At 35.5% G+C, this 25,905-nt stretch overlaps 1 protein-coding gene across 1 annotated transcript in view; it reads right to left on the bottom strand.

The window, feature by feature from the left end:
* The window catches only part of Hgsnat (Heparan-alpha-glucosaminide N-acetyltransferase), a 267,748-nt gene that overhangs the window by 58,824 nt on the left and 183,019 nt on the right, over positions 1–25,905 (bottom strand). The window contains exons 10-12 of the mRNA XM_090403589.1: positions 17,982–18,094; positions 11,354–11,475; positions 9,435–9,561 (exon numbers count right to left, since the gene is read on the bottom strand). Coding sequence (XP_090259715.1) covers positions 9,435–9,561; positions 11,354–11,475; positions 17,982–18,094 — 362 coding nt within the window. The remainder of the gene's footprint in view (positions 1–9,434; positions 9,562–11,353; positions 11,476–17,981; positions 18,095–25,905) is intronic.

Here is a 25,905-nt window from a genome sequence, read left to right as displayed (position 1 = left end):
GGGGTTTGGTTTATAGTTTATTTGACACAAAAACTACAAAGGTCATACTGTGCCATACTAAAGGTTACAACATTAGCATTTACAGAATTGTAAACAATATGCCTGTACAAGAATCTAGTTTCACAAAGCAGCATCTCTAAGTAAACAGAACTGCTGCAGAAGGCACAGCAACACACAAGGTCAGAGGTTATTACAGTAGTGCAAAAATGGTTAACAATATAAGTTAATACATAATATATGAAACACTAAGCCAAGGAATACAGTATCTACATATATGTAAAATTATAATAGATGCCTTTATAGCAGTACAAAAATAGGCAAAAAGGGATTATTATACGATATGCATGGATGAAAATTAAATTTAACAATGCAGTAGAAACAGAATTTAGAATACATATAAACAGAATTACTAGAAAGTACACAAATAGGTAAGATGTCCTACAGCACTACATGATTATTCAAAAAATAAAGTAGTAAATAAGATGCATACACAAAATGTATGTTAAGTGATGCAGTATCTACATATCAACAAAATTACTGCAGAGGTTTCAGCCGTACATAAATAGATAACTATAGTTTAACATATATATATATATGCAAAACAAGTCAAGGAAAGCAGTGTCTACATCTAGTAAGGTTACAACAAACATTATTATACTAATACTTAAAGAGTCAGAAAGGAATTATTATACAGCATTGATGCATAAAATTTAAGTTTAGCATTATGGTATTTACATATTAAGAAAATTACAGCAGGGTGATACAAATATACAAGATCAAGCCCCATGGTAATACATAATTAGTCAGATTTAACCTAATGAATAATATATATGTATAAAAGTTAAGTTAAGCAAAAAAAAAGTATTTACATATAAACAAATTTATAGTCAAATGTGTTTGTACAAATTAATTCTTTCTAAAAAATTAAAAACATCATGCAATTTGCCTGCATCTGCTAGTATTTCCCTGAGTGTATATGGCTTGGTTAGATAGGTGAAAATTTCATCCCTCTCTCTCTCGTGTAAATTTTTGACAATCTCCCAGAATATGATGAATAGTGAGGTGTGTGTGTGTTGCATTTTTCACATATGGGAGGGTCATCAGCTCTCAGTAAATGAGAACGTGTAAGGTGACTACGACCTATGTGGAGCCTAGCAAGGACAACCTCCTCCCTTCTCTTTGTACGTTGACTAGAATACCAGTGTTTAATTTCAGGTTTAATGTTATACAATTTGTTTGTTGATGTTTCTTGCCATGTTAACTCCCACTGAGTAATTAGCTTTGATCTTATAGGTTGTGTGTAGTCTGTATATGGAACTGTCAAATAGTATGTGGAGAAGGGGCTGATTTAAGCTTCATTTCCTTTGATTCCGATGTGGCTGGGAATCCAGCAGAGCTGAACATCGAAATTAAGGATTTTCATTTTGTGAAGCAGGTGTAGCACTTCATAAAGTACAGAATGATTATACATAGGAAAGGAGATAGCTTGTAAAGAGCTCAATGAGTCTGTATAAATTATACACTTTTGGTAGCAGTTTTCTTTTATATGAACAAGTGCAAGCTGAATGGCATGTAACTCTGCTGTATAATTACTGCAGTCTGGTGGGATCTGATTTGAGATAATAATGTCAGGAAACACAGCAGCACAGCCAACAGAGGTGTTAGTTCTTGAACCATCAGCATAGATGGGTAAGAAATCAGCGTGTGCTGCTCTGTGTGCATTAAACAATTGCAGGTAAATGGATGATGGGGTATAAGATTTCTGCAGCTGACAAAGTGAGAGGTTGCAGGATGGTGTGCAAACCTGCCATGGAGGAATGCTGTTACGCTTAGTGTAGCTAATGTCAACATTTATACTAACAGCTTGCAGTTTCTTTAATACGCATACCAAAAGGATGTATAGCAGTTTGATGTATGTGATATTGAGCTTCCCAATGCAGAGAGAAAATACTATTCCATGTAGGGTGATCTGGGAGAGATTTTATTTTTAGGGCATAATTAAGAGACAATTGTTTCCATCGAAGTGATAGAGCCGGTTCATTTGCTTCTACATAGAGACTTGGAGTGGATGAGGTGCAAAAGGCACTAGTAGCTATCCGTATACCCTGATAATGGATGGAATCCAACCATTGTAGGTTACTCTGTCTTGCCGAACCATAGACTTGGGACCCATAATCCAGCTTTGAACATATAAGTGCACGATAAAGATGGAGCAATGAAGCTCGGTCAGCACCCCATCCAGTAGAGGATAGAGTACGAAGGAAGTTCAAAGTTCTTTTGCACTTTTCTCTTAGTTGATGAATATGTGCTAAAAATGTGAGTTTTCTGTCAAAAATGAGTCCCAAGAACTTGGTTTCTGTAGTTATTGGAATAACAAGGTCCCATTCTTAGTTCAGGATCTGGGTGATGAGTGCGTTTTCGACAGAAGTGTACACAGACACTTTTTCCTGTTGAAAACCTAAACCCATTATTAAGAGCCCACAGAGAGACATGATCAATTGCTTGCTGAAGTTGTCTTTCAATTACCCTCATGTTACGTGAGTGATAGCATATTGTGAAGTCATCAACATATAGAACATTGTCTACAGTGGGAGGAAGCTGTTCAATGATTGAGTTGATTTTAATAGCAAAAAAGGGTTACACTTAAGACAGAGCCTTGGGGAACACCTTGTTCTTGAAGATATGGTTGAGATAGCATACTTCTACTTCCCACTCTGACCTGGAAAGTTCGCCTGGACAGAAAGTTTTTAATAAATATAGGGAAGTGTCCTTTGAGACCTAGGTTATAGAGGTCATTTAATATGCCATATCTCCAGGTTGTGTCATAAGCTTTTTCCATGTCAAAAAAACCGAGACAAGATGTTCTCGCTTCAGAAATGCATCTCTTATACAAGTTTCTAACCGAACTAAATGGTCTAAAGTTGTCTTTTGCCAAGAATTTGGAAACTCTTCTTCTGCAAGTATTCTATTGTATAATAAGAGAAGAAGATCCATAGAAGATGATGGTAGATGTTTTATCATTTCATAATGGATGTCATCAGGTCCTACTGCACTAGGGTGAGATTGTAGGAGAGCTCTTTTTAGTTCCTCCTTGACAAATGGCTGATTATATGGCTGAAGAATGTTGGTATTCAGTATTAAAAATTACGGAGAATATGAAGCTATTGCTGAGATTTTAGCAAAAGTTTCTCCCAAAAGTATCAGCAATAACACTTCAATTATAGTCTAAGATGGACAAACAATATGTACTATATCTACCTTTCATTTTCTGGATTTTCCCATACAATTTTTGGACTGGTCATTTGATTAATTGATGTAGTAAATTGGATCCATGATTGTTTTTGGATCCAATTGAGGGGCTAATGTCAGAGACATGTGGCCAAATAAAGAACGCATCATCAATATATCTTAGCCATACAGAAGGTTTGAGAATGGCAGTATCAAGAGAATGTTTTTAAAATGCTCCATATAGAAATCAGTTAGAGGATGTGAGAGGGAAGAGGCTGTGGCTGTACCCTCTATCTGTTTATATAAGATGTCCTTCCAACTGAAGTAACTAGTACAGAATAGATGACAAAACTGCGATGATCAATGATGCGTGTGTGGGTATGGGGGGGTGACATTTTTCAGTAAAGTGTCAGTAAGTAGGATACTGATAAATAAAGAGGTGACATCAAAGCTCAACATGATATCATTATTTAAAGCTACATTTTGGATTAAAGATTTGAAAGGAGCGGAATGTTTTATATAAGAAAAAGTACAGCCAGTAAGTGAGACTAAAATTTGGCTAGTTTAAAGAGTGTGTGTGGGGGGGAAACAGTACTATCTATGGGATAGAGAGTATTATTGGGTTTATGAATTTTATGCAAACCATACATCGGGGGGGGGGGGGCATTCTTTTAACTACTTCACAAGGGCAGGAGTTGACATTTTTAGTAGCCTTTTTAATATTTTTTTCTGGAAAATCTAGCAGCTTATAAGTACTTTGTTCTCTGAGAAAGACAATCATGTGCAAATTATAATCACTGGTATTGAGGAATGCAGTAGCTACTCTCATTAGCTTTGATAATTATGTTCTTTTTCTTCCAATAATACAAGGCACACTTCCTTTCAGACATGTATATTGCTATACTGTGAGTTAACTTTGCATGGAGGATGTTTGGCACCTTGTGCAATCATGGCTCACGGATGCCAAGGAACAGATTCCACAAGGTGCCAAACATCCTCCATGCATAGCTTAACCCATGTCTGCTGCAGTAACTTTGTCAGTTCAAGATTATTCCATTGAGGAGGATCAGCAGTTCTCACACCCTGTTCTAGCATATCCCACACATGCTCAATTGGGTTACAGTCAGTGAACTCAATTGGGTTACAGTCAAATTTGCCACATTGCCTTGAGGGCCAAGGCAATGTGGCAAATTTGTTGTTGTTGTGTTCCTCCAACCACTCAGTAGTTGTACGAGCCTGATGACAAGGTGCATTGTCCCGTTGAAAGATGGCACTGTGGTAGGGGTACATCTCCTGCAGATATAGATGGTCGACTAATAAGTCCTTGTAGCAATCGCTATTTAGTGAATGTGAAATGATAATCAATTGGTCTCTGAATGTGGACCCCATGCGAAGCAAGATATGGCGCATATGCCTTACCAACAAGTGCAGCTGTTTCCGAAATACTGGAACCTGCCCTCCGGGCCTCAACTATCTGCCTGTGATCAAATTGACTTACATTGCCATGTTTCCCCATTATTATCAAACATTTACTGATTATGTACAGAGGATAGGTTAGGTGTGCCCGTTTATAGTAGCCACACAAAACATTGATATCGTGTGCTACTTCGTTATCATGCTGAATATGTAAATCAGGGAGTGTTCTAATGTAGAGCCAACTCATTGTACATTATGAACAGGTTCACTACTACAAGTCTCAATACACAAGTAGCCCATTCGTGATGATACTTCACATGCAAACTTACACTTGGGTAAAGGATTAAAAAGTAAGAATATAATTTTGTGCCAAGTTAAAAAATAACATAACATGCTGTTGGAAATCTCCTCACACTTTGGCGTGAGGAGATTTCCAACTGCTGGTCTGTAGGTTGAGGCGAGTTGTGTAGAGTAAGGTTTATCAAATGTAAGGGAGGAGTGCAATGTGCTGTCATCTGCAAAACTGTGTATCGAGCTGAAGGTCAACTGAAGTAGGTCATTGATATATAGCAGGAAGAGGATTGGTGAGGGAACAGATCCTTGTGGAACCCCAACATTAGTTGAATGGTGAGAGGATAAGGAACCATCCACCACCACCACCACGCATAGTGTGCATCCAGACAGAAAGCTGGCAATCCAACTACAGAAGTCCTGAGACAGACCAAATGATGGTGGTTTGCTTAGTAAGCCTTGGTGCCAGATCCAGTGAAAAGCTTTGGCAATCAAGTACAACCACTTGAGATTTGCCAAACTTATCCATGGAATGGAGTCCAGAGACGGGTGACATATGTGAGCAGATCTCCTGTTGATCGGCAGCAATGAAATCCATACTGGCAGTCATTTATTAGGTAGGTGCCTTCAAGGTAGTGCAGGAGTTGGGAATTGATGATTTTTCCATTATTTTAAACAGGACTGAGGTGAGTGAGATAGGGTGGTAGTTGTAAGACAGTAACTTGTCACCCTTCTTGGGAATGGGTTGAATATAGGCCAATTTTCACCTGTGGGATACATTTAGTATCCATTAAGTTTATTTGACGATGTATTTCATCACACCAACAACTGATCCACTAGGTTTGTAGCACCACCCCAGTATGTATTTGATCTTGTTAGACCCCATATACATCTTTAAACTCATTGCTACATGCATAATTGTTACTAATATTGCAATATCATAGACTGTCCAAATATCATTAGCATCACATCCCTCCTTTTCTATCATGTCTATCCTTCCTAAAAATACTGCACCCTTTTATACTCAACATCAGTGGGTATAAAAGGGTGCAGCTGTTGGATATAAATCCAACAACAACATTTGTGTACAGACACAAGTTTCCTCTGTGTTTTTTTGTGTGTTCTCACCTCTGTAGTCTGCATGACTAGGACAACTTTCAGATCCCTGTTCATGTATAATGCTTCGAATATACAGACATGTTTGCAAATACAATACACAGAATGCCCCTTATGAAGATAGATCAATGGTTTGTGGGTTACAAAAGTTGGTTGTAGGTGAAAAAAAAAAAAAGGGGGAGGGGAGTGATAGAAACAGTTTTACTTTTTTTTACATTTTTATCGAGTAAGAGTGTCGTTAACTAGATTTTTCGCTTGGAGGATGGTGAATGAATGAGCGGAATAGTTTGCCAGAGTTAAGCTGTGAGTGCTCTGTTTATTAATGGATTAAAGGAGAGGTATGATAGATGTTGTGCAGATACTCTGAATCTCCCACGATGAGCTTTCAGACTCAATAGAAGCACCTGTACAATAATAATAATTAATAAGTCTGAATTGGCCAAGCTGAAAATCATCCTTTTCATGATAATCACTGTCATGATGAAGCATATCTAAAAGTGTAGACTTATGTATATAGCACACAGAGAAAATGATTTTGTGCTAGAATGATGTGGACAGAACTGTCAATTTCACATTAAAGCTGAATATCTAGAAAGGATAATGATCCTGGTGATTGCTTTTGAAGAGTAAATTTGATCCTAGGATGATGATTGACTGATTTTTTGTAAAAATTCTTGTTGCTCTTGATCCATGTATTTACAAATGGCAAAAATGTCTTCATTTAACTAAGAATGGTTTTAGGCTTCAAATTTTTTCTTCTAAATGTTCTAAAAATACCCTCTCTAGGAATGGCAAGATTCTTTACTTTTTAATGAATCTAGCTTTTATTTCAGAAACAGGGCAACTAACTGACTGGCATCCAGATTTGGAATACTGATTTCCAAATCTAGATGTCAGTTAAGCAGGTCACAGACATCAAAGCTTGTTGCTTCTTCAGAGAAAAGTTTTCTCTGATAATCTCAGAATAATATGAATTTTAGTGCTAGTGATAAATTCCTGAGTACTGTTAATGTCTATAGTCAGCATTGTCACAAATTAAATCATGAAGAGTAGCAAGGTATTAGGAAATACTAGAATCCATAATAGGTAGGACTTCTCTATAACAGAAAAGAGCACCAATTATAAGGCGATTACTGTATATCAATATAACAGAAAAAAAAAAAGTAAATTTATTTTAATGTTTTCAGGTGTGTTTGTTTATTTAGATTTACAGCTGAAGCAACTCAGGCCATGAGGCCGGTGTATTATGTATGTTAACTGCATGTTCTAATGGCCAGGATGAAAAACTTGAGTTTCTGGGAGGAAAAATCCTTCCACTTCCATATGAGACCGATTAACTCACCTTCAATTGAAAAGCCCTGATAAAGGTTCGTCATGTCCTAGATGGGAATGGAACCCAGGCCTTTCTAACCAAAGGGCATCAACTGAGCTATGGAGGCTCTTTGTTTTTTAGGCATCTTGTAAAACCAAACAAGATATTTCATGACAGATTTCATTTACAGCAAGTCTCATTTACATGCGTGGAAGAAACTCATTCCCGAATTATTAATTATGAACAGACCTTGAGAGCCCGTTTGTAAGTACGAAACACTGTAAGTTGGGTCATCAGTAACTTGGGGACTGCCTGTGTGTGTGTGTGTGTGTGTGTGTGTGTGTGTGTGTGTGTGTGTGTGCGCGTGTGTGTACTAGATTTTGAACAAAAGGCAATCTCCTCAGCTACTCTTAAACCAAAAATTTGGCTGAGATTTGTAGATGGCATATTTCTTATATCTGGGAACACGGCACCGATAACCTACAGTCTTTTTTAAATCATTTAAACAACTTCCACCAAGACATCAAATTAACAATGGAGGTTGAAGAAAATGGATCTCTTCCCTTCCTGGACGTAAGACTTACTAAGACATCTGATTTTATAAAAATCTCAATCTTTAGAAAATCTACACATAGTGGGTATCTACAATCTATACAAAGTGGGTATTATCTCAACTCTAGCACATCATGCCAGATGATGAAGAGCTAAAAAATGAACTACAACATCTAAAAAGAACCTTCACAAGTAATGGCTACTCGTTGAAAACTATTAATAAGCATCTATACCACTGCCATCAAAACAACTCAGAAACACAAGACAACCCCAAAGGTTATATCTCCTTACCATACATCAGCTCGCTCTCCACGAAACTAAGAAGAATTTTACGAAAGTTCAACATAAAAACCTGCTTCTCTACTTTTCCTAAACTAAGATCAATTTTAAGCAAATACAAACAAGCTCACAATCATCTAATTCCCAGGAGTGTACAAAATCATGTGTGACTGCGGGAAACAATACTATGACTATGACTGTGATCAAACTGAAAAACCATCCTCTTAAGGCTGGAAGAACACCAGAGGGACATTGCCTACAAAAGAACTAGAGCAAGTGCCCTGTCAAGCCACATACTGTTTTCAATAAATACAAATGATGAAGGTCATCAATATGAGATAAACTGGACAATAACTTCAAACCTTCATATATGCCGTGACAAGGTGGAGCGCAGCATACTAGTCGAGTCTAAGGAAATTGTTATGGACCCTCATCACATAAATAATAACCTTAGTTATAATCTATCGGACTCTTTCAGCTCTGCTATCCAATATTGGCACACTCGTGAAATCAGACGCACACAGATGCCCAACAATAGAGCTTCAACATGAACTGTAGCTACAGTTCAAAGCTAACTGAATTTTATAATAGTCGTTTTTATAGTGATACGATGTTTCTTATAGTGTTTTTTATTTGCTTTCTGTGTTCCCACGCCTGAAGAAGTTGGACAATCCGATGAAACATGTTGCGTTTTGAATAAATTTAATTGTTATTTCCAGTTCTCAGATCTAAGTCAGTATATATAAATATGAACATATCCAATTCGAAGTTAATATTACAGATCGTCATCCTAGTCAGAATGTCGGCTGACTGGAAGATCAACTGCCAGGGGGACTGGTGTCATTTATTCTCCTGTACTGGTTTATAACCATTTGTTGATTGTTTGTAAATTGGTTTATTTTTTTGACAGCCTGGTTGGCTGGGTGGTTAGTGCATCCGCTCTCCAGCCAAAAGGCTGCAGGTTCGAATCCCACTGTGGGCTTGAATGTTTGTGATTGTCTGTGAAAATACTAGTGGTAGTGGTGGGCAGTAGATAGCATTGGTGTAGTTGTGGTTCATTGTAGTTGGTGAATTGTGGGTGGTGGAGATAGAGAGTTGTAGAGTAGATGCCCTCCCTCGATGAGTCTTTGGACTCCCTGGAGACATCAAGTAATAATAATAATAACATTTTGTAATCAACTTATCTTAAACTGTTACAATTTTTAAAAGAAACTGGCATTAAAAATAATTGAAAACTAACCTTTGAAGTAGGATGCTGGTACACGTGACTTGACCCAAGCACAACTCTATCAATATACCCTGCTGCCCCTCCAGTACAATTATAATAGTCATTATTGTCATGCATGCCACCAGGTCCCTGGTAACCACTATGTGAAGAAACATCAAAAACAAAAAAAAAAAAAAAAAAATCAAACCTATACAGCAACTTAATATATATACATGTGTGTGTGTGTATGTGTAGGCAATGAAATAAGATATAATTTAAAACATCTATAATTTAACATAAAACAGTGAAGTAGAAATGAGCAAAATAAAGAGTATAAGAATTTAAAATTGTTTTTAAGCAATCAGCTTAATAACATTTTCAAATTTTTATAATTTTATGACTGTTTAAAAGTTTGGTTATGACTAGTTAAGGTGTTTTCTAGTCACAACCTTAACCAGTCTACAGGGATGATTCTACATAACCTGCAAAATTTAAATCTCACTTCTATCCCTTACTAACATGCTTCCATCGTATCTCCTAACCATCTATTCTTCAAATTTTGAAGACCATATTCCTTCAATCTGTCCTCATATGCATAATTCCATAGGCCAGTTATTATATTGGTCATGTGGCTCTGGATCTTTTCAGCTGTCTTCACATCTCTTCGAAACCCTGGTGCCCTTATCTCCACACAGTAGTCCAGATGTCTTATCAAAACCTAGAGAGAATAACTTTTTTTCCTTACAACTCAGTGTTCTCTTCAACAGTGCAGTTATTGAAAGTAATGACTTAACCACCTTAACAATGTAGCCCCTAAACTTTAACTTACTGTCTGCTATCTCCCCTTCTCCAAGGCTTGACTTCATTCACATCATGCACCAAATTCCCCATTAATATGATACAGTGCCTGCATAGTTCTTCATCCACAATGTACAACGATACCTTTAGAAACACTCATTAACATTTGTTCTGTACTTACGAACAGGCTCCCACAGAATTATTCTGTTTAAGTCAGCTTGCAGAGATTCTGTATCAGATAAGCACTTTATTACTCACCTCAACTTAGTGTCATCAGCAAAACTGGCTATCTCCCTCCAATCCATCCCCAATATATAAGTAAAATAACAACAATGGACAAATTACACCACTGATCGCTCTCCTTCTCTTAGTACTTCCATACACTTTTTGATACCTGTTAGCCAGATCCTATCCTATATCCATGTCACAAGTTTATTTTGCAATCTATCCCTTTGAGTTTGTATAAAAACCATGCATGTGAAATCCTGTTGAATGCATTAGCAAAATCTGCGAATATCATGGATCTTATGAAAGTCTGCTCACTCTATTACAGAAAATAAGCAGATTGCTAAAGTAATATCTACCTTTAACAAACCCATGCTGTCTGTCCACCTCTGGATTACTACTTAGCCTCTCCAAAACCTACACCAATCCTATAAGTCGCTGTGGCTCCGCCCTTGTATAATGGAAGTGATTTGCTCTTCTTCCACTGTTTCTAGAATCTGCAGCAGAACTCAGAAATCAACTGAATTTAAATAATGCCCGGTTGCATAAAACTTCCCAAAATTTGGGAAACATTAATTATTAGAGATCCCAATTTATATACTAGGTCACCTACAAACACCCATAGAGGAAGCACTACCTAGACAGGACTTCAGAGTCACCCACGTTGTTTCACTTAGTATTGTGTTGTATTTGAGTGTGTGTGTGTTACAAAAGTTATTTGTAGTCCCTGAAGATGTCTCGATGACTGAGATGAAATATTGGAAGCATTAAAATTAGTTTTAATCCTTTCCTAGTGCTGTAGATATTCCATTAAATCTCCAACATGAGGTGTAACATATGCCTTTAAAGTTTATGGGGAGGGGGGGGTTGTTGCATCATCCTGTGTGCATGCATACGTGTGTGAGGTTACAAATGTGTATATGGCTTACCTTGGACAACCTGGTACTGGAAGCTTGAAAGTGAGAACTAAATGGACTGCAAGCATACTAAGCATAATTAGCCATTCAGCCCAGTACAAAATAATATCTCTCATAGGGGCCCATATAACATCCTGTAATATAAATAAAAATATATGAAGCATTAAAGGAGAATCTCACAAAAAGAATTTTTCTTAAATATAAAAAAAACAGATTAAGAAGGGAAAAAAAAAAACTGAAAACACTGAAAAGATATACCACATAAAAAAAAAGTATATTTTGATTCAAGATTATGCAAAAATGAAACTGCAAGGTTTTCTGGAATCAAATATCTGTGTGTTCTGTTTGGCAGAACACACAGATCCTTTGTGGGAATGTGTACATTACATTACTAAACTAGAGAATTCACATTTAGAGAATTCGAATTAAACTTTTCTATGTGGTGGTTACAATACAAAAGTAATCAATAATTAGTATCAGCAATACTAATCTCTAACTTATCCCTTTAAATCACAATAGTGGTTTCCAAACATTATGCAGCATAACTAACCCCAATCTTTCTTTAGAACATTTTCATGTTCCCTCTTTCTTCTCATTAAATTCTTTTTAAAATAATCATCATGATAACTGATAATAGTGCTTCACAGTATAAACAATGCCAAGAGAACAAAAAATTAATTTATTGAACTTACTAATATTTTGCTGGTTTTCTGCCCAGTATCTTTGGAGCACAAGTTATAACTGTGAAACACACACACAGCACTCAACTAAATCATTGCAGAAACAATTCAAATTGTAACTGAAAAAAAAAAAAAAAAACTAATGTCCTAATATGGCATCCTCTATGTGCCAGATAATCATAAAATTAATTTTGAGAAGTCACAAGCTATCTGGTCTCAGAATGACCATATCCCAGAATCTTTGGCAAATTAATGCCACCAAGACAGCTGAGGTTGGAGGAATGGTTCAAAGCTGATGCTGATTCTACAAACAGTATTAAGAGCATGGTTTCCCAGTCTCAACTCATTATACAGATGATTGTGGATGTAATTTTTGTGTTCTTCTTCTTCTTCAAGACAAATGCTAACTGATCTACCAGTCTATCTAAAGTAGGCACTCCTTACAGGATGTGTAAGGGAACGAAGTTGATTTTTAGTTGAATAGATAAAGTTAGCTAGCTGAATGAGTGGTTTGAAAGTGGCATGGAGAGTGATAGTTCGGCCTGCTTTAGACAAATTGGTAGGTCAATTAACAAAAGCCTTGAAGAACAGAAAAATTACATCTGCAATCATCTGAATGGCAAGTTGGACCTGACAAACTATGCTCTGAATACTCCTTTGCAAGGGATGATTAGATGGAACAAGACACTGGTATTGCATAGAAGTTGATATAGGTCTAAGAAACTATTTTAGAATCAGCATTAATTATGAAGTATTCCCTCAACAAGTATTGTTGCATTAATTAGCCAACAATCTAGGAGAAAGTCATTTTGAGACCACACAGCCTGACTTCTCGAAATTAACTTTATGGTTTAAATTAAATATACAAGGAAGTTATATACTTGGTTTAATCCTTTATCCAAGGGTAAGCAAACAAGTTTGTGCCTAATGACTTCAAATTAAGGCAAGTGATGTGAAGGCATTAGCTTCTTTATATGAATTTATAGTATAACCAAGTGAAAAAACTTCCAACAACTTTCTCTTATACAGAGTATTTTAATAATAAGGTGCGACACCTTGTGGCTACTCGTATGAAAATATGACTTTTGCATCACTTCAACCTTATTATTACCTCTGAGTCTGACTCCAGCTGATGAGACCTCAATAAAGGTCAAAACCAGTCTGGGTAGTGAATCTTCCCGTAATGCATAGCATTATACATGTCTGCAAGGAGATGTGCTTTGCATTATGGGATACAAAGGCAAGTGATGTGAAGTCATTAGCTTCTTTATAAGAGTTGCCCCAGTCCTGAAAATTGTTCAGGTGCAAACTTGTTTGCTTACACTTGGATAAAGGATTAAACCAAGTATATAACTTCTTGGTATCTTTAATTTATAGTATAACCAAGTAGAAAAACTTCCAATAACTTTATGGTTATCCAAGTCCATAAAAGGTGTCATGTTAGGATTTTTCTTTTTTTTTTTCAGTTACAATTTGAATTGTTTGTACAGTGATTTAGTTGAGCCATGTGTTTGTCATCACAGTTAAAATTTGTGTTCTGAAGATGCTGCGTAAAAAATCAGTGAAATATTAGTAAGTTTGATAAATTAAATTATTTTTTTCTCTCTTGGTGTTGTTCAAACTGCAAAGAAAAATTATGAATAACAGACAACACTCATTACGATAAGTACATTACGATAAGTACTTTATTTATTTAAAATGTATGAATAAATTAATATGTTTTAGGAATAATTTATTATTAAGATACATAAAAAAGATGAATGCCTAAAAATTAATAGAGCACATAGTTTGAATATCACAATAACTGTAAGCATATTGTTTTTCTCGTGAACTCCTGTGGTACAGCATATATTCATTTGGAAGATATAGATATTCTCAAATAAATTACATATAAAAATAGAGAGGTTTTTTTTTTATCATTCTATTAGTTTTACATTCTTTATGGCATGTTTCTTCAGGAGCGAAAAAAATACAAATTTATATTATAATATGAAAAAACCTGACAACATACATACAATAATAACAGAACTGTGGGATAATTTAATAAATATTTACTCATACTTTACATTATATCATGCATGTATGGTATCATTAAAACGAAATGTGTACTGTCCATCATATCCCAGTTCCATATGTTTTAGTTGTTTAATGAAAGAAGCTGATGTAGCTAGTGTAGGCAATACATACCATCTCAATTTGTTGCCAGAGCATTTCATGATTTTCATTTGTTGTATGGAACATGAGACTAGATTAGGTTTACTTTTTTTTTTCGAAATTATGATATCATTCTACCAGGCAGATTTCTCCTGAGTGCTCAATCTGTCTTTCAGATTAATTTGTCATCTTAAATTCTCAATGGTTCTCTAAACACATACAGATGAACCACTGCTGCATCTATACATGTTTAATTGTGTTTATGTCACAAATTGGGATAGGAATACAGGTTGTATGCAGATAAATAATAATCTTAGTGAAGAACAGTTTTTAGTGAGGATAGCAAATCAAATATGGAAATAGATAAACAGAATATGCAAAATGGTATAGTGGTTATCCAAATGAATAAATTTATATTCACAACAACTGTAAGCCTATTGTTTTTTCTCATGAACTCCTGTGGTACAGCATATATTCATTTGGAATATACAGATATTCTCAAATAAATCACATATAAAAATAAAGAGTTTTGTTTTTTTTTATTATTCTATTAGTTTTGCATTCTTTATGCCATGTTTTTTCAGGAGCAAAAAAATACAAATTTATATTATAATATGAAAAAACTGACAAGCCGGCCTAGCTGGCCGAGTGGTTAGTGTACCTGCTCTCCAGCCAAAGGGTTGCGGGTTCGAATCCCGCCGTGGGCATGGATGTTTGCGATTGTCTGTGAAAATACTAGTGGTAGTCGGTGGTAGATGGCCTTAGTGTAGATGATGAAGGTAGCTGCAGTTGGTGGAGATAGAGTTGTAGAATAGGTGCCCTTCTCAATGAATCCTTGGACCCCCTGGAGGTGTTACATAATAATAATAATAATAATAATAATATGTAATAAGAGAGAAATTAGCCAAAACACCAAAGTAGCAGTATACAAGACAGTGTTGAAACCAGTTTTAAGTTATGGATCTGAGAGCTGGGCTAGAAGAAAAGCATTTAATCAAAGACTAGAGGCCACAGATATGAGAGTTCTAAGAAAGATTAGGGGAGTGAACAGATGGCATCAATGGCAGAATCATATTAAAAATGTGATGTTAGGAAGATATTAGGAAGGAACTCAACATCATTAGCCTTCAAGATGTTTTAGCAGGGTTAATCTAAGGTGGTATGCTCAGTTAAAGAGCGAAAGAAAAGGTTAGCAAACAGATGCCAAGATGGCAGGAAAAAGAGGAAGAAATATTTATCTGGATTGAATCAGTCAGAAGTGCCTTAAAAGACCAAAATGTCAGATATGATAATATTGGTGTGCAATATTAATTGCTAATTTGGAGTAAATTGCTGATAGAAGATTAGTAATAATGTAATCTTAATCATATAGTACTTTCATAGTGGCCTGTAAACCCCTTGAGGATAAGCATCAGCAAAATGATGATATATATATATATAGTTATATCTCAGTGGAGTTAAGTTTGATCAAATATTTTCTTTATAGGTATTATTCCTGGGAAAATTCCCATGTTACTCCTCTAAGAAAATATTATTTTTATGGCTATTAGCCTATTTTTGTTAAGGAGTATCCCTTTTTTTATAATGTCATTGGCTTTTTACTCAAATTTAGGGCATTACTGATGTTTTATATGGACAGATATATGGAGAATAAATAGGAAAAAAAAAAATAGACATACCTTTGTGGGATGTTGTTGGCCGTCTTCTTTTTCAGTGGCATCCCGGTGTATGGCAATATACATTTGTTGTTAAAGGAAGGAAGTATGATCGGAATGGAAGGGGGGGGGGTCAAAAAGTGGGGTTTGAGAGATGTGGGAGAATTATTGGTGAGGCAAGGGATATGCAAACTTTTTTTGAAAAACCCAAGTTTTTTTTTATATTTTTTAAAATATTAAAGGTCAGCAGAGAATACTTTGAGATGGGGGTGAACATAGAAATTTTAGGAGAAGGATATTATGGGATAAGATCAGGGTTGGGAGAACAGGATGCGAGCTGTTTCGACAGTGCGTAGTCTTTGGAGCATGGGGGAAAGTGGAGGCTATGCCATGCCATGCCGGCTTGGTGTTTCTGTGTTGTATTCTATTGGTCAGAGTCGTGACCTGATTTTTATGTTATTTAGCTTCCAACTCTCGAAAATTATGTAGGGCTGGTGGACGTTTATCAAGTTTTTGTCACATTTTATGTGACAAAAACACACCCTTGAGCAGAAACATACCCCGCAAATCAACAAGGCCAAAATAATAGACATACAGAAAAATGAAACAATGCTTAGAATATCAGAAACAATAGCCATGGATTCTGGGGTGTTGATTGTTTAAGTGTGTTAAGAAGTTGTGGAGTGTATCTAACCCATGTGCCCCCCCCCCCTCAAAACAGAGATTAAACTAAATCTATCACCAATCCTTATATCCAGGGCATGTCTGAAAAGCTAACAAAAATCCTAAAAAAATATGACCTGACTACCTGTTACAAACCATATAAGAAATTGGCATCCCTTATCTGCTCCACTAAAGACCAGCCACTTCCCCTAGACCTAAGTATACCAGGTCCCTTGCAGTTGCAAACTTTCCTACTACAGCCAATATCAGGATATCCAAACACAAGGACTACATCCAGTTTCACCAATACAGTCACTCAGGACTTGCTGACCATGCATTGGACACCCACCACAGAATACACTGGAAGAAGGTCACTTTATTACACCGCAGCAAGTACAAGCATGAAAGATTATTCCTGGAATCAGCCTCAGCTCTGAAAAACTTCCCAAACCTCAACAAATTTGGGTGCATGAGACTGCCCCAAATTTGGGAAGCTTGCTTTCTACGAACATCAATCCAACAGCCAAGACAACTGAATTTAGCCCGTTAGGGCACACCTTTAGGACTCTGGGACCGACTTCAATTGCCTTTCTTCAGTCTTATTCGCTTAGTGTTAGTGACTGCGTGCACATATCATTGTTTTGTGATCCCTGAAGATGACAATGTAACATTGCCAAAATATAGGAAGGTATTGATTAAAGTTTTTAATTAATATTCTAGTATACATTTTCATTTCCTGAAAAATTAAAAGCTATGTATAACTAATGTATAAGTTTATCTACAAGAATTTGAGTGACAGTATCAGATTAATGGTCTGTTCTATTTATATAATGATTTTTACATCTTTAAGCAGATACAAAATTCATTATATAAAATTTTATTTAATAAAATTTTGCTCTTGCAAATATTTTGATATTTACAAGAAAGATACTGATTCCAAAAAATAGCCTCAGAGGATGCTATCTATGCTTACTTTAAGAAGAATTATAGCTTAGCCAACCTTAGTGTTATTTATGTAAGCTAATGTAAACTTATGTAAAAAGTTTAAACTAAGTCCAACCTTGTATAATAAATTTAACACAGAGAACAGGTATATAATTGTATATTTGCCCTTTACTACTTAAATGAATACACTGAACCCACATAGGTTAGAATAGTAAGAATGTTAAACCTATTTATAAAAACCATTCACTTATACTGGAAGATGAACTAATATTATAATTTTTTTCCTTTCATTATCCTTTTTGTGCCCCAGTTTACTCGTTTTCAATTCTAAGCTGGTAAATTTTAAATCATGGCAGTGCGAACTGAATTAGTGCCAGTGTCTACGTGTCTGAGACTGAACAATACAAATAAAAACAAGAAAAAGAAATAAACTGTATTGTTTGCTTTCTTGACAATGCATTAGTCTCTCTCTCTCTCTCTGAGAGAGAGAGAAAAAAATGTTATTTACATTTAACTGAACAATAATTAAAAAAAAAAACTTACAACATGAGAATCTTCTGCTTGTACAAAAAACATATGTATTGTAGCTATCACAAAATAAGATACTGCAAATCTTTGCAATACTCCAAGTATTCTAATTTCATGGAGAGGATACGCTGCAAAATACAATTTTGTAATAATTTAAACATACACAGATGATCTTTAAAAGAAATAAAGATAAAAATAATAATAAATGTATATGTTAGCTGTAACTTGTAGTTAAATTTTATGTTACTGTAATAAAACATGATTTTACAATTACAAATGACCTGAATTTTCCAGCCAAAATATATTCACTACATCAGTGGCAACCAAATATTCCTGAGCCATCTCCTACCTCCTAGATGCGTCTTTGACTCCATGGGGTCTTGGGTAATAATAATAATAATAATAATCTCTGGGGGAAAAAAACAAAAAAAAAACGTCTACCTGTGGTCTCGAATCAATTTTCAAAAAACAGACAAATGGGTCAGAAAGAAACACATGCAATTAACAGATATGTTCATCTCATAACTTAACTCCTCGGGATAATTATATACAAAAAGAACTATTTTCACTTCTGTAGTAAAAACGTTTTGCTAGAAGCCAACTTGCTACTGAAAAATTAGTCTTTTTTATATATATGTGTGTGTGTTACGGTTAAAGTAATAAATCCAGTTATTATTGATAATTACAAGTTAAAGTGAATAATTTACGAGAATTAATCACTTTAACCAGTTAAAGTGGTGAATAATTCCTAGAGGAGTCTGGTAAATGTAATAAAAACATGTCTATAGGTTTTATATATAGGTATTCATTCTCAATAGAAATTATAACAGCTTAGATTAGATTAGTTTATAATGAAAAAAGTAAGGAAAGAACTTCATTTGCACTCAATGAAATCAGAAATTATAAACTAACCTAACCTTTATTAGTTGGAAATCATTATAACCTAAACTAACCTTTATCAGTCGGAAATCATTATAAACTAATCTAACCTTTATCGGTTGGAAATCATTATAAACTAATCTAACCTTTATCGGTTGGAAATCATTATAAACTAATCTAACCTTTATCGGTTGGAAATCATTATAAACTAACCTAGCCTAACCTTTATCGGTTGGAAATCATTATAAACTAGCCTAACCTAACCTTTATTGGTTAGGTTAGGTTAGTTTATAATGAAAAAAGTAAGGAAAGTACTTCTTTTGTACTTAATGAAATCAGAAATCAAAACTAACCTAACCTAACCAATAAAAGTTAGGTTAGGTTAGTTTATAATGATTTTTAACCGATAAAGGTTAGATTCGGTTAGTTTATAATGATTTCTGATTTCATTGAGTGCAAAAGAAGTACTTTCCTTATTTTTTTCATTATAAACTAACCTAACCTAAGCTGTTATAATTTCTATTGAGAATGAAAACATATAAACATGTTTTATTACATTTACCAGATAGAAATTATTTACTTTAACCTGTAATTATTAATAATGACCGGATTTATTACTTTAACTGTAACATATATATAAAATAAATGAAAGGATTAAGATGCTGACATTTTAGCTGAGTGATTTACTGCAACTAAAACAGATACCTGCCTGGGCTTTTTTTTTATGTGACTCCCACCCATGAAAGGTTTTCTTTTATTATTAATCAGGCCTCCATGGAGTCAAAAGACTCTTCATGGGAGGTCCTTCCTAGGAAACACAGTCTATCATACCACTCATTGACTGTTCTCGCTCTCGCCACTCTATCAGGCAATGCATTCCATGGTTCGAACACCCTCCATGCAAAGAAACCACTTCTCACCCTCTTGCTCAGTTTCCTTTCATACCTTCCAGGGATGGCCCCTTGTCATCACTCCTTCCTGTTGTTCAGCCAAGCAAAAGAACTCCCCAGTGTCAACCCTGTAACCACCTCTTAACAGTTTAAAAGTCTCAATCATATCACCTCTCCTTCTTCTATCCACCAAACTCTGCAGTCCACATTCCCTCAGCCGATCCTCATAACTAACATTGTACAGTCCTGAAACCATCTTTGTTAGCTGCCTTTGTATCCTTTCCACAGTTAATTTATCCCCTTCAAATCCTGGGGACCAAATCTGAGAACAATAGTCAAAGTGTGGTCTGATCAGAGTCTTATACAACAGAATGATAACTCTTTTATCTCTGCAGGTCAGTGTCCTTCTCATTGTATTGCAGCAATCCTCTGTGTTACCTTCACCACCTTTGCAATATTTCCCCTAAATTTCAGGTTTCTATCAATCATCAACCCCCAGATCTCTTGTCTCCCCTGCATCCCCCAGTATAGCTCCTCCCATAGAGTATGCAGCTTCTCATCAATGTATCCCAAACGTCAAGACCTTACATTTTGCTACATTAAACTGACACCCCCATTTTCCCCATCTGTCTAGCTTATTCAAATCCTCTTGCAGGACTACCACATCTGCACTATTACTAATAACCCTTCCCAGCTTCGCATCATCCGCAAACAACCGAATATCCCCTTGCAATCCACGGACAATGTCATTGATATAAAGGTTAAACAATATAGGTCCCAGTACTGAGCCCTGTGGAACCCCACTTGTAACCTTCTGCCTCTTTGATATTGCTTCAACATATGCAACTCTCTGATACCTATCAGACAGCCAATCCTGAATCCAGTTGACCAATCTGACATCCAGACCAACGTGCTGCAACTTAAATATCAGCTTATCATGTGACACCCTGTCAAATGTTTTCGCTAAGTCTAAGAAAAATGGCAGTATATGCCTTTCCCCTCATCTAATGCTCTTGTAACTTTATTATAAAAGGCTATCATATTGCTAAAACAAGAGTGCCCCTTCACAAATCCATGTTGACTCTCACGGATAACACCGCCCTCATCTGCCCAATGCTGTATATGGTCCCTCACCAAGATCTTAACAACTACTGATGACATGCAAACTGGCCTATAATTAGACACTTCCAGTTTGCTACCACTCTTATGCAATGACACTATTTTACCTTCTTTCCATTCCATGGGCATCTTTCCCACAGCCAGACTTTCAATGAAAAGCCAGGTCAAAGGCGATGTCAGTTCTTTAGCACATTCTCTCCAAACTCGTGGTGAAATACTATCCATTCCCACAGCTTTACTGACATCCAGAGTACTCAGTATTTGAAACACACTCTCCTCCTGCACCTCTAAACTGCCCTATCCCTCTAGTATTAAAATTTACTCCTCCAGGATGAAATACTCCAATAAAGTGTACATTGAACAATTCCACTATGTCCTCTGCATCAGTCACTCTATTCCCATTTTTATCCCACAATGTTATTCTTTCACAGTCATTTCTCTTCCTACTGGCCACATAGCTAAAAAATTCCCTAGAATTTTTTTTGGATCTTAGGACCAATCTCCTCTCATATTCCAGTTTTGCCTTCCTTACAATACTAGTCACTCTCCTGGCCTGTGTCTTATATTCTTCATGCATCTTCTCTTCACCTGTCTCTTATATCTCTTCAACAGCCTCTTTTTTTGCATGCAGTTCCTGTTTAATATTGTTTGTCATCCACTTTACTCCAAATTGTGTCCTCTTCTTCACTCGTGAAATACAGCTTACTATTGCTGCTAACAAATATTCCTTCACAATTTCCTAAGTACTAATGATATCCCGTCCTTCCAATTCCTCCCTCCATGAAACTTCCCCAAGTTGACGTCTAAGACTATTATAATCACCTGCCTATAATTCCACATAAGTTCCCGTCTCTTTGATACTCCTGCATGTCTATTCATCTTCCAAGTCAAAACCATATGGTCACTCTCTCCAACTGGTGGGAGAGATATCATCTGAGCTATTATCAACTCTTCTGATACCATGTATGTATGTATGTATTTTATGCAACTTATAGTTACATTCATACTGCAAGTGGACTAAGCATTTTCTTCTTTTTTTAAAATTAATTTTAATTTATTATTTTTTTTTGCAGGGGGGGGGGGGTATTTTTTATTTATTTTTACACAGTCCAGAAATCCTGCTCCAGAAACCAAACATGAAACTTTTTCTGGTTAGTCAGGCCTCCAATCTCATGCTGAGTGATTAAATTCGTCTCCCAACTAAAGACAATTACAAACATGCAAGCCCATGGTCAGATCTGAATCCACAGCCTCTTGGTCGGAGAGCAGATATGCTAATTACTCAGCCAACGGCCAGCAATTCCCGCTGTACAGATAGGATATCTGTACAATGGGAATTTTCTAACTCTTTTTCAGAAAAGGCTAAACCAATTATAAATGGAAGTGAAAAGGCTTTTTACTAAGTAATTCAGTTTTATTTTCTCTTGTTATTTTTTCCTTTTGCCAAAAACAAGGCAAAGTAGTCTAAGAAAATAAGCTTCAAATAAATTAAAGATGCCAAGAAATTCTATTCTTGGTTTAATCCTTTATCCAAGTGTAAGTAAACAATGTTTGTGCATGAAGTATCTTCATGACTGGACTACTATATAAAGGCTAATGACTTCACATCAATCTTACTATCCCATAATGCAACACATATATCCTTGCAGACATGTATAATACTATGTGTTATGGGAAACTTCGAAAGATAAAGACTAAAAGAAGCCCAACTTCATTTGGTCTCTCAATGTGAGACAAAAGCATCTAATTTCTATGAAATAAAAGACTAAGCCATGAATATCACAGCAACAAAAATTAACATGCTATTGATTACGCAATCACTGAGCAGATTGTTTTATCAATAGCATGTTAATCTGGATGAAAATTGTTGATCAGAAGTTAGTCACTTTCCAGCCAATGCTGGATATAGCCCCCCCCCCCATTAACTTTCTGGTTTGTCTGTCTTTAGCCAATATCCACTATCATCATCATCATCCCTCCATCTTGTTCATTGGTTCAAGCTTTCCTTCTCTTGGTATCCACTGAGTGTTTAATTTTGTTCACCTTTTGTCTGGAAGTCTACTAGTATGATCTGCCCATCTCCATTTATTTGTTTTGTAACACTTCACAATATCTTCTACTCCAGTCATCTCTCTTATTCTAGTATTTCTTAGCCGATAGTTAGCAAAGCCACTCTCCAGCCAAAAGGCTACGGGTTCGAATCCTGCTGTGGGCATGGATGTTTGTGAATATCTGTGAAAATACTAATGGTGGTGAAAAGTAGATGACGGGTGGATGAGGTTGAGTAATGGAGACAGAAAGTTGTAGAGTATAGGTGCCCTCCCTCGATGAGTCTTGGACTCCCTGGAAGTGTCAAATAATAATAATAATAAAATTTCTTATCCTCTCCTTGGCTTCCTGTTTTAAGAGTTGCTGCCCATGTCTCACTTTCATAGGTAAACATGGAACAATGCATATATTAAAGAGCTTTCTTTATTAGACATATAGATAAATCTAACAGATAACCTTTATACAGCCAAAATGCTTTTGGTGAACCTATAGAACAAGCGAAATGTTTCAGCTATTTAGAAACAATGTTTAGTGAAGTTGATAAATTAAATATCGAAATAGACAACAGAATTAGTAAAGCTGGTATGGAGGAAGTCAGCTGAATAAATTTATATGGAATAAGAAAGAAATTAGCTGTATACAAGACAGCGTTCAAACCAATTTTATCTCATGGATCTGAGAGCTGAATTAGAAATAAAACATTTGATTAAAGCCTGAAGACCTCAGATATGAGATTTCTGAGAAAGATTAGTGAAGTGAATAGATGGAATCAATGACAGTATCACATTTAAAATGAGGATAATAGAAAGAACTTGCCTTTGTCAGTATTCAGGAATGTGTCAGTAGAGCTAATCTCAGGTGGTCTGGTCCCTTAAATGGGATGGGAGAGGAAAGATTAGCAAAATAAGTGTTCTTTGGCAGGGTGGTAGGAAAAAGACCCAGAAGAAGACCAAGATGTAGATGGATTGATACAGTAAAAAGAACCTTAAAAGACAGAAATATGATTTGATAATATTTGAACCTTGACAGATAACAGATTAATTGGATGAAAATTATTGATCAGAAGTTAGTAATGGTGTAGATTTTTTATGTAGTACTATCATAATTGTCCTGTACATCCCCCCCTCTCGAGGTTACCAATCAGGAATTTGATGATGATGATGAAGTGTTACTATTCCTAATAACTATTTTTATTACTGTGTCATCTGCTTACATCTCTATGAAAAGAGAGGATATTATTCAGAAATGCAAGCTACTAAAAATGTTTTATAAAACTGATAAAGAAGAATGAATCTTAGATCTATTAAGATAGTGACAGTGCTGTGAAATGCTCTCTACAAGGATATACTGAAAGTATGAGGGTTGCAAAGTTTGGAAGAAAAGAGAGGATATTATTCAGAAATGCAAGCTACTAAAAATGTTTTATAAAATTGATAAAATTAAAAGAAACACACGTATTAACCACAGTGAAAATTATTTAATTGTAAATATTTCATCCTAAGTATCTTAGGACATCATCAGTACAAAGATATTTAGGATGAAATATTTACCATTAAATAATTTTCACTATGATCACACCACACGTTTCGTTATTTAAAAAAAAAAAAACTGATAAAGAATAAATTTTTTTGCAACACATGACAAACGGGTTGGGGGGGGGGAACAAGGATCACTGCTGAAAGCAGTGTGTGAGTAAGAATGTGAGGACTAAATATTTTGCTTGGAGAGTGGTGAATGATTGCCAGAAGTAGTCGTAAGTGTGCTTTGTCAGTGAATGAGTTTAAGGAGAAGTGTGAATGTGAATAACATTTTGTGTTAATAACATTCAATGTGGACTTTCTGTGATGAGTTTTCAGACTCCAATATGCCCATATAATAATCATAATAATACAATTAGAAATTAAAATAAACTTTTGCCATGTGATAGTGGCTTACTTCATAAGTTGAATATGCTTCAATCACTTTGATATTCGAAGAGTAATTTTTGAAATTTCATAAATTTGATATTCGAAGAGTAATTTCAAATATTTTGAAATTTGAAATCAAATTTCAAAAAGTTCAAAATGTTTAAGAAAACGGAAAGAAATATTTTTTTATTTTTTTTTATTTTTAATAAGTGGCTATCATAGCCACTGGTTAACAGGAGTGCAGACTGGATTAAAGAGCATCTAAGTTTGGCATCTACAATATCATAATCACTTAGAAAAAAATATATTTTGTTTTATTTTCCTTTTATCCTCTAAAACATTTGCAAAAAATTATTTAGCTTTCTCTTAGCTCAGCTTATCTTTTCAGAGCAGAGATTAATTTAGTATTCTACGACAGAGGTTAATGGATGAACGACAATAAGATGAGGAATGTCTCCTTTGAATTAGGGTGAAAAATGAGTTTGACATCTACAATATCATAGCCACTTAAAAAAAGATTTTCTTTGTTTTATGTTCCTTCTGTTCCTAAAACATTTGCAAAAATTATTTAGCTTCTCTCAGCTCAGCTTAGAAGATTAGTCTTTTCAGAGCAGAGATTAATCAAGTTTAGCATTCTAGGACAGAGGATGATGGATGAACAGCAATGAATAACTTTGTAAAATAGAAAGTATTTTACCTTGGGTATAATAAATGTTAAAGATATACCAAGCTATTTTAAATCTGGTTTTACTCCATTTCCCAAGTAAGCAAACAGACAAATAAGTCAAGTTTGCGCCTGCACGTAATGCAAGTCTAGCTGACCCTGCAGGTAGTGCAAGACCAAGTAACTCATGGTAAAAGTAGAATAAGCTCTGATCACTAATCTTAATATTTACCTATAATGCAAAGCACATCTCCTGGAGGAGATGTATGATGCTTTGTATTAAAGGCAAGGGGCCATTACCCAGACCGGTTTCAACCTTTATTGAGATCTCATCAGTGGGAGCCAGGCTAGAAATACCAAGATTTTAGTAATACAGAGCTTATAAGTATTTTACCAGAACAAGTTACCATAAGGTGTTTTAACCTTATTAA

The sequence above is a fragment of the Typopeltis vanoorti genome, chromosome 14, assembly GCF_054136105.1.
Source record: "Typopeltis vanoorti isolate ZY-2024b chromosome 14, IOZ_Tvanoo_1.0, whole genome shotgun sequence".
NCBI lineage: Eukaryota > Metazoa > Arthropoda > Arachnida > Uropygi > Thelyphonidae > Typopeltis > Typopeltis vanoorti.
Note: the sequence above shows the minus strand (reverse complement) of the source record. Positions and strands in the feature narration are given on the sequence as shown.